Source organism: Strongylocentrotus purpuratus, unplaced genomic scaffold, assembly GCF_000002235.5.
Source record: "Strongylocentrotus purpuratus isolate Spur 01 unplaced genomic scaffold, Spur_5.0 spur5_scaffold_3, whole genome shotgun sequence".
Classification (NCBI taxonomy): Eukaryota; Metazoa; Echinodermata; class Echinoidea; order Camarodonta; family Strongylocentrotidae; genus Strongylocentrotus; species Strongylocentrotus purpuratus.
This window is the reverse complement of record NW_022145609.1, coordinates 7,752,030-7,762,425: the sequence shown is the minus strand read 5'-3', so window position 1 is coordinate 7,762,425 and position 10,396 is coordinate 7,752,030. Positions and strand designations below refer to the sequence as shown.

At 40.7% G+C, this 10,396-nt stretch overlaps 1 protein-coding gene across 1 annotated transcript; it reads right to left on the bottom strand.

Annotated features, from left to right (window-relative positions):
• Nucleotides 1–287: 287 nt before the first annotated feature.
• On the bottom strand, nt 288–1,889 carry LOC105439002 (C-type lectin domain family 4 member G-like). The gene is made up of 2 exons (XM_030996690.1): nt 1,844–1,889; nt 288–679 (listed from the first exon to the last, which is right to left on the bottom strand). The coding sequence occupies exons 1-2, from the start codon at nt 1,887–1,889 to the stop codon at nt 288–290; spliced, it is 438 nt and encodes a 145-aa protein (XP_030852550.1).
• Between the last annotated feature and the right edge of the window lie 8,507 nt (nt 1,890–10,396).

Genomic DNA, 10,396 nt, shown 5'->3' with positions numbered 1-10,396 from the left:
CCGCGGACCACTCCATAGAAAACTACCTCAAACCGCGGACGTACCTGCAATGGGGGACCGTCCACGGTTGCGATACCGGTTCCGCCGTATCAAATTTACGACGTAGGGGGCGTTTGAATATTAGATGGCACAGCGTGTAGGCAACATCGACTGGATCAAGTATCTTATAATAAAATTGATATTATTATGTACTCTTTATATTTGACGTAAGGTTTTCGCATAGGCCTATAAGCTTTTTAAAAGAATCTAAATCAAAGTACAATACCGAATCATAAAATATAATCTTATCAGCACTCACTGTTTTCTGTTTCACAGATATAATGAAGCTCCACAGAACAAGTCATGTCCATCCATTCGTATTGTGACCCTGACATTCGGAAACACTCTCCTCCTTGATCAAAAGTCCATCCTGAGACGGCGAAGTTGATATAGGTCAAGCTTGAGCCGTCCAACCATGTTGAAGTAGCTGCATTGTCCAACGAAGTCACTGTGGATAACCCTATCCAGTACTCGTAGCCGAGGCCGGTGACGACCAGAAAGTCTTGTTCGTCCTGAGATCCGATGAAGACCAGGTGCATCCCAAGACTGGCACATGATGCTTTTGAAGTTTCGAAGTCAGACGCACCGAGGGAGAAATGGTAACAGGACCCGCCGTGTTCGTTTTGATTTGGATTGCAAGCTGTGACAAAGAGAGAAATAGATAGATGTAGGGATTGGGGAGAGGGGGAGAAAGAAAGAAAGACAGACAGACAGACAGAAACAGAGAGGCAGAAAGAGGGTAGGGTGGGATGGAGGGAGAAACAGACAGAAAGAGATTGGGGCGGAGTGGTGGAACAATTAAGGGAAAAGATATGAAGCGTTTTAGTTCATTGCTGATAACAATTTTTTTAATGTGGACAAATCGTTACTAGATTGAGCATAATATTTCCCAAAGTCGGTAGGACTCCCTACTACCATGGTGTTGAACACTTTTACCAAGGATTTTGGGTGTATATAAATACTTCTTCTATTGATATAGTGCTACTTCGAAGTTCGACTATACTCCGTATATGGACGTCAACTCCGAATTGTTTGCCATTGTCAGCATAGGAATATGAAGAAAAAAGGCGTTTGGATAATATTATTTTGAATGAATAACGGAACGTTCCTTCTTCGTATAAGTTGTAAAAAAGAGAGATTCTGTACTGACCTTGTTCGGTGAAAGAAAAGTATTGGCCGAATACAACGAAGAAAACGAACAAAGAAGAATAAATATCCATCTGTAGTTTGAACAAGTTTAGACAAAGAGATTGAAGTTAGAATGCAGTAAGCAAAAAATTATCGATGGTGAAGGTGATGGGACAAACTATCACTTCCGAGGCGATCTGCATGGATGTAGCTATCTTTCTGAAGCAAAACTGATGAAAGATAGCGTATAAATTCAGATCGCCGAGGAAGTGATAGTTTGCCATCGCCTGAAACCAAAAGGTGATTATTTGCTTTATATTCCACATCGGAAAAATTTCACTTCTTTCGTCATTTTAGAGCAACAAATCTTCAATTGACAGCTAACAATATTACGTACAGTGCATGCAGCGTTGCAATATGTAAATAGTATTTCTATCTTCAGTAAATGTGCATTGCACTGGGTAAATTGTCTACTATCTACACAGTGCAACAAACTTTTCTTCTCCCATCAATGATGGTCGAACTCTCTTTCATCACGTGATTTACTTTTGACCAATCGTAGCGCAAGATTCTTAGTATGTGGAATATAAAAGCTATTATATTCCACATTGGACGCGAACCATGCACGCAGCCAACTGGATAGACGAGTGGTTCAAGGCCTGAGGGAGAATCGCACCGTGAACTTTGCGTTTTCCGCCGATGTAGCTTTGGCACATGATCATAGTTATGGCAAGCCGTTTTAACATTCATTCCCATTTCAAAGCCCGGATATTAAATTTGAACGACCGTGAATTTGAATGCACGTTAATTGATTTGAGTGGGAAAAATACGAAATTGAGCGGGAAAAACCTATATTTATATCCTTGGTATTCATCAACAATACCCCTATCCACCTAAACAAACAAGTACTAATCTTCAGAAGAAAGTTAAAAAAAACATTCACAACAAAATTTCCGTGGTTTGCTAGCAAATGTAGTTAACCTGTGTAACCATGGTAACTACAATTTCACTTCGAAAATTTTTGCAAAAATATGCTCATTGATATGACAGAAAGCGATTCGAGATGCACTGAGTTTATAACTTTGTCTCCTCCACTTAAACTTAGCTGTATCCTTGTAACAGGTCTAAGTATTAATCAAATGCATTTTTGATAATTATAAATAATGTCATACTTACAGTGTAACTCGGTCTCTTGTTTTCGTCAAGTTGTCTCTAAATCTGAAGATCTCAGTTTTGCCGAGGAATGAACGAAACAACCTGTTACAACCTATATATAGCCTTTAATATCAAAAAAAATGTTCATAAGTATCCATTTTACATATAAGACTGACTGATATATGAAATAAAAATAAAAATAAAGTGACTAACACGCATGCGTCAAAACATGTGATTAGTTTTTTTTACTGAACTGCTGTCATTAATCTTAAAAGCAAGACTTCGAGAATCGTTTATTTTTATTTTTTGTAATTATGCTTTCTCTTTAATTACGGAGTGTAACTATTGATTTCATACTTCTCCTCCATTTTCTTTGTGATGCTGTAAGTTATAATCCCAAGGTGATGATATAACTGGCTGAAATTAATATCTGGACACCCATTTTTGTTTAACCAATTCCAATATGATGATCGAATTGATGAAAAAATGATTACCACCACATTTTTAATTTCATCTCATCTGTCACTCCATTCTGTTCGAAAACATCCGCTTTAAGATAATAATATCTGTAGAGGGCCCTGGTTGGAATATCATCATTGTTTACTGCATAACGCTCTGACAGGATGAATAAAGCTTTGAACGCAATCTCATCCCTTACCATGACCGTGACATTAAAGTATTATGACATTTCATCAAGTCCAATATTGTGCTTGGCGATGTAAGGAAAAGGGGACTAAAGCACGATATGTCAATGGAACTCTCAAAAAGAAAATACTTTGGAGGGATAGCCCGATATTTAAAAACAATTTTAAAAATCCAGTTCGGCCATAGTTATATCATAATTATTGTTCTTGTTGATGTGAGGTAATGTGAACTTAAGCACAATTATGTCAATGGAATTCTCAACAAAAATGTAAAGGGGGCTATGGCGGAAAGGGGTCGGGGGAGGGGTTATGCAGCAAAAAAAAAACACTATCGGGGATTCTTGGGGAGGATATCCCTAAAAAGGGGCCATTTTTAGGTAATAAGCTGGAGCTGACCCCAAAAACTGGAGTACGATCAACATATTGCGATTGATTTAAATATTTTGGTGGGAAAGCCCAATATTTTTTTTTTTAAATCCAGTTCGGCCAGTTAAATTGTAAGGGAAGAATGGACTACAACACGTTTGTCAATGGAATTCTCGACAAAGAAAATATGGGCTTATGGCAGTAGGGGGGGGGGGAAGTATCAAAACAAGTAACACTATCGGGGAGTCTTGTGGGAGATTATCACTAAAGGGACCTCGTAGTGTTACCCAATTGCGTTTGCGCCCAAGTCCTAAATATTTGTACTTGATGCATATCCCTTTGGCTCTAAAAGCGGCATTATTATAGTTACCATTTCACTGCATTAATCTGAACTTTCTTGACGTTATTTCCCATTTTTGAATTTACAATAAAGCCCCAGTCTATTCGTCTTCCCTAGGGATGTTGAAAGTGCTCCTCGTCCCTTTTCCCTACTAGTTAGAAATTGATAAGCTCGTTATATAGGGCTTGTTTGTTTTATATTGTGGATAATTCTTTCTTTTTTCTCGATGGGGCATCCCCCGCATCACCTCACCTCTCCCCCTCCCCCTCTCTCTCTCTCTCTCTCTCCCTCTCCCTCTCACTGTCTTTCTCTCCCTCTCCCTCTTTCTCTTTCTATCTTTCTCTGTCTCTGTCTCTCTTTTTTTCTCTTTTCTCTCTCTCTCTCTCTCTCTTTCTCTCTCTCTCTTCATCCCCCCCCTCTCTCTCTCTCTCTCTTTCTCTGTCTGTCTCTCTCTCGATCTCTCTCTTTCTCTGTCTGTCTCTCTCTCTCTCTCTGTCTTTCTCTATGTATATCTATGTCTCTTTCTTTATCTCTTTCCCCCCCCCCCCTCACATCAGTGCAAAGGCTAAAGATTAACAACACAGTGACTTTTCTAGATACCATCGACGGAAGTGCAATGTTAATCCTCCTTTTCTCAATGATGTGTAGAATAAGGTCCACTGAATGTACAAAGTCGATCCACAAATTTAGCCTCCTAAAGTTGTGTAATAATCATGTTTAAAATGAGTACATATGAATACAAGAGATTTTCTAAAGTCAAAAGGTCAAGATTTATTCAGCATCAGGATTACAATATACGTCAAAAAAGAAATGCTATTTTAAAGATGTACTTTATTTAATTCAATAATTCAATAATACGATGTGAAAATGACTATTTTCTTAAATCTCTAAGTAAATAGACTTGACATATATATTATGTAAATTTGTACTCATCAAGATTATCCATAAATCCTTTAGTTTTGTACGGTAAAAAAAATAGGAACAAAAAGTTACCTATGTAAATTCATCCACAATCTGACAGTTTCTTAAACATCATTTTGAATTTTACTCCAAGTATATAAATATATATAAATAAACTCAAGAATAAGAATGGTGAATTGTAAAGAGGATTTTGTTTAAATTCTATTGCACAAAATTATCTGAATCAGTGTGACGTTTAGCAAAGAGAAAATATTATAATTTGCTTCTTAAAATGACCCGCCCCCTCCCCCCCCCCCCCAACTCAGTGTTATTTAGGGTACGCATATGCGTGTTCCCTCCTTTTGAAAACACCCCCTAAGTCCGGTGTGTAAAGTCAATTTTGTGTATGTACGAGCCGGACTTTGGTGCGTGAAAAGTACCCCTTTACCAGACATTTTGGTAACACGCATGCGGTCATTCCGGTCCCCGGAGTGGGGGGGGGGGGGGGGGGGGGGGGCAATACTACTTTATACATAAAAATATTTTCTTGCCCCCAAGTTATTTCCCCGAGAGATGGCGCTAGACGATAGAGCTCATACATGCTACGCAGAATCGTAGAAAGGTTTTCGAGAGAATAGGTGATATTGATTGTAAGGCTATTATTATTTCTATGAACGTTTTTACGATTCTCTTGAGCATCATACAGCTTTAAAGGTAATACAAAGTTTTGGGAAATTTTGAAAATTGGGTGGAAAGTGATTCTTTACAATTTTGATATATTTGGATGCCCCTGTGAATGTATTGTAAACACACAAAAATTTAGCCCCTAAAACACTTCTACTTTCGAGAAAAATTTAGTATAAAAATTTACCGGTGCTCCCGGTAAATTTTGAGAAATTTCAAATAGCGCCTACGGCCGTACAATGGTAGCTGCGACTATGATAATCTCAGAATATGTAGTTGTGATATATAATTTCCAAACGGGAATAGCTAATTGGTAGATTTTAGTCAAGAAACATTGTTTCATTGCTTAATTAATATCTTGACCTTGAGAGGGAGCTATACAACATAAAAGAGTTTATTATTTACAATTTCATAACTTTAGACTCGATTTCAACCGCGACAACGATCACTGAATATTGTAGGATCGCATATGCTACCAATGTGTTCATTTGAACAAAGTTCATGACCCCATTCCAAAACTTTGTAATACCTTTAAAGAGATCCTATATACATTAAAAAAAAACTGATATTGACTCTGTATGTAAAGCTGGTCTAGCGCCATCTATCGGGGTACTTTACAGTTAATTTTACAGAAAATTACTGCTTGCAATTCATAATTTTTGTTTTTGACCATATGTTGACAAATTAATCCTGAATTGTCAGTTGATGAAGTTAAGCCCTTGAATATGTTTTAGCTCCAGGATGTGTATATGCCGCCTGGCATTCTTCGCCAAGCAAGCATTCCCTCTCGTGGGCAATGTAGGTGAAGCAAGAGCAAGTGACGTCAGCAAGGCAGTATTGTGCGCATCTTATCGAAGAGGAGACTCGGAATGATGCATGCACGTAGGCATCGAGGAGTCTTGCATTGTCGGCCGAGAGCTTTAAGTTTCCGGATCGCATCAGAACTGCAATGACATTTAACAACAAAATACATGAAACATATGACTACTGTACACTGCAGGGGGCGCCTGAAGGTGGCAGGGGGCGGTCGCCTCCCCGCAAACAAAAAAAGTGTGGGAATTAAGGGGGGAGAACGCATTTTCGCCCCCAGAAGCCCCCCCCCCCCCTCCCCCCTGAAAAAAGATTAGCAGTAAAGGAGTCAAAATGGTCTTGTTATTTTAAACAAAAAGAAATTTAAAACTAATAAAACGTGAATTGAATCATATATAAATTATATTCCATTCAAAGAAAAGGAGAGTAAACAGGAATTAAATTCCTAAACATTCCGCATGCCCATATATTTATCAATAGATGATTTTATAATAGCGAAATGCGCATATCGTGGAAATATTGAAATACCATTCCATGGTAGCTGCGGCCATGAAAATCTCAGAATATGCAGTTCTCATATATTATTTCCAAACGGGAATAGCAAGTCGGTCGATTGTAGTCCGAAGAAAAATTGTTTTGAAGCTAAAGTTACATCAGTCTAGAGAGGGAGCCAGGCGCGGATCCATGGGGGGGGCCGAGCGTGCCTTGGTCCTCTCCCCCCCCCCCCCCCGCAAAAAAAAAAAAAAAAAAAAAGGAGAGAGAGAGAAGGAAAAGAAGGGAAAGAGGAGAGAAAGGGAAAAAAAGAAGAGGAAGAAGAAAAGAAAAGAGGGAAGAAGGAAATCGGAGGGGAAGGACTTGCCTCCCCCTTCCCCCTCCCCCCCCCCCCCCAATAAAAAAATTAAAGAGAAGGAAGGAAAGGGAAAGAAAAAAGATAAAGAGGAGATAAAGGGAAGGACAAAATAGGAAGAAGAAAAGAAAAGAAGGGGGATATCAGTTGCAATTTTCCCGCCAACAAGTTGTGGATCAAGGGGGGGGGGGGCAAAAGACCCTAGCCTCCCCCCCCCCCCCCCGTCCCCGCTAAAAAAAAAAAGAGAGAAGGAAGGAAAAGGAAAAGAGGAGAGCTAAAAGGGAACAAAAAGAGAAAGAAAAAAAGAAAAGGGAGTTGCGGTTAATCCCGCCAACAATGTGTGGAGCGGGTTGGGGACCAAAATGACCGTGCCCCCTCCCCCCCCCCCCCCCCCCCCAGCAAACCTAAAAGAGAGATAAGGAAGGGAAGTGAAAGTGAAAGAGGAGAGAAAGGGAAAGGAAAAAAAGAGAATGAAGAAAGGTAAGGGATATCAGTTGCAATTTTCCCGCCAACAAGGTGTAGATCGGAGGGGGGGGGGGCACTGGCATACTGATAGGGGAGGGGGGGGTAGGAGAAATAGAATTCAAACGTGGTTTATTTATAATTCCATAACGGTGGTTAACAAATAATGCTGAAATGAGATAATTTTCCTCACTTCATGCGTTTGTTGGAAAATGACAAATTCCTAAATTTACAGCCAGGCAAGAAAATGCTTCTTGAGATGCCTACATATCAGGGCCCGCGGAACGGCGGGGATCGGGATCCTCGAGCCCCTCCCCCACACTTTCTTTGAAAAAGTATATTAAAGAGAAATAGAAAGAAAGAGAGCGAGAAAGAAAAAATAGTTAACTGCCAGTGTCACATTATAATGGGGTATCAAAATATGCTCATCTGACCATGATTAAAATTAATGCCTAAAATCCTAAGGGCTCTGCCCCCTGGATTCCACCTAGGGCCCTAAGACGGGCCCTTAGATGCTCATATGAGGGTCATTGAATGCCTAAAACCCCTGATTTCTGGGGGCTCTGCCCCCTGGACCCCACGCCAAATAGTGTCCTGCTAGCTAGTGTAACAAATAATAAGGTATCAAAAATGCTCATCTGACCGTAATTAAACGCCTAAAACCCCTGAGCTTCTGGGGCTCTGCCCCCTGGACCCAACCAAGAGCCCTTAGGCGGGCCCCTCGATACTCATCTGACCGTAATTGTGTGCCTAAAACCCTTGAGATTCCGGGGCTCCGCCCCCTGAACCCCCAGCCAATTAGTGACCTGCCATTGTAACAATTAGGTATCAAAATAATGCTCATCTGACCGTAATTAAATGCCTAAACTCCTGAACTTCCGGGGCTCTGCCCCCTGGACCCCGTCTAGGGCGCTAAGGCGGACCCCTGAATGCTAATCTGACCGTAAATTAAAACCTTAAACCCCTTTCCGGGGCGGACAAGGTATCAACATATGTTCATCTGACAGCAGGCGCGTAGCCAGGGGGCGGTGGGGTGGTCCCCTAATAAACGCCGGCCAAAAAAGAGAGGAGTGTAAAGGAAGAGGACGTAGGAAGAAAAGGGAATAGACAAAGAACATATTTGAAATTCAGACAAGGATTAAGAGTCGAGAACGGTACAACGAATCGTCTTCTTTCTTTAATGAATTAATAAACCGTCAAAGCTTCCGCGCTACGCGCGGGGAGGGCAGGGGGAACTTAATTCAGACGAGGATAATTTTCGGGAACGGTACAACGAATCGTCTTCTTTCTATAATAATTTAATGAAACGTCGAAGCTTCCGCGCTTCGCGCGGAAGGGGGGGGGGAATTGATTTAGACAAGGATTAAGAGTCGAGAATGGTACGACGAATCTTCCTCTTTATCTAATGATTTAATAAAAAGTAATAGCTTCCGCGCTTCGCGCGGGTGGGGGAAACTAAATTATTTTCGAGAGCGGAACAACGAATCGTCTTCATTCTCTAAAAATGTAATGAAACGTCGAAGCGGGGGAAAACTGAATTTAGACAAGGATTAAGAGTCGAGAACGGTACAACGAATCGTCTTCCTTCTTTAATGATTTAATGAAACGTAAAAGCTTCTGCGCTGGGAGGGGGGAAATTGAATTTAGACAAGGATTAAAATTCATAACGGTACAACGAATCGTCTTATTTCGCTAATGATTTAATGAAACGTAAAAGCTGTATTCAGACGAGGATTATTTTCGAGAACGGTACAACGAATCGTCTTCTTTCTCTAATGATTTAATGAAACGTACAAGCTTCCGCGCTTCGCGCGGGAGGGAGGAGGAGAAAACTGAATTCAGATGAGGATTAAGAGTCGAGAACGGTACAACGAATCGTCTTCTTTCTCTAATGATTTAATAAAACGTAAAAGCTTCCGACCTTTGCGCGGGAGAGGGGGATAAATTAAGACGAGGATTAAGAGTAAAAAACTGTACAACGAATCGTCTTCTTTTTCTAATGCTTTAATGAAACGTAAAAGCTTCCGCGCTTCGCGCGGGAGGGGAAAAACTATTTTCAGACGAGTAGGCACGTACGGAAGGGGGGGAGGGGGTTAGGGGGTTGACCCTCCCCCCTTCGGTTTTTTATGTGTGTATTTTGGAGCAACCCCCCCCCCCCCCCCACCTTTTTGTGATTTTTTTTTTTTTTTTTTTTTTTTTTTTAATAATTTTTTTTTTTTTTTTAAATATGCCAATGGCTGACCTAAAAAAGGTGATCTCACCCCCCCCCCCCCACGGAAGAAAATGACAAATTTTCAAATTTCGAGACAAAAACAAAAATAGTGCCCTCTTCCCCCCCCCCCCCCCCCCCCCGCTTATTTAGCGGCTGGCTGAGTCGTTACGATTTTTTTTTCGGACCAAAAAAAAAAGTGGGCCCCCCCCCCTAAGAAATCCTGGATCCGCGCCTGGAGGGAGCTATACAACATTAAAAAAAGTTTATTATTTACAACTTCATAACTTAAGACACGATTTCAACCGCGACAACGATCGTTGAATATTGTAAAATCGCATATGCTTCCAATATTTTTTACTTTGTATAAGGCCTACCTTTAATGTGAATAACTGAAATGGATTTTTTTTTTTTTCCAAACAAATTTGTTTTCTTACCTTGATCTCTAGATGACAAGGTTACGATCATGGGTACTGACTGGGTAGTGGGTACAGGTGATGGGTCAGACACTGACTGGGTAGTGGATATGGGTAACGGGTCAGGCGTTGTAGAAGTGCCCTCTGTTGGATACAGAAATCAAATAAAATTAAATTGAATTGGACTGTCGCGCAATGGTAGATGTTGCTGGTTCTTGCACTTAAGATGTTGTTGTTGTTGATGGAGATGATGTGATGCTTGTGGACACGTCGCTCTCATCGTTTGTCATCGACGTTCCGGGGGAACCATTTGTGGGAACTTCAGTAGCCATGGCTGCAATCAGGGGCTGATCAGAGGGGTGGGGGCCTCATACTTTCCTCTTTAGAGTCTTAGAA

Excerpts from the sequence above, each read along its gene's own strand:
- LOC105439002 (XM_030996690.1), bottom strand. The coding sequence starts at position 1,889 with ATGATCATGTGCCAAAGCTACATCGGCGGAAAACGCAAAGTTCACG. Across the intron at positions 680-1,843 it reads CGGAAAACGCAAAGTTCACG|CTTGCAATCCAAATCAAAAC; the intron begins GTGCGATTCTCC and ends TCTTTGTCACAG.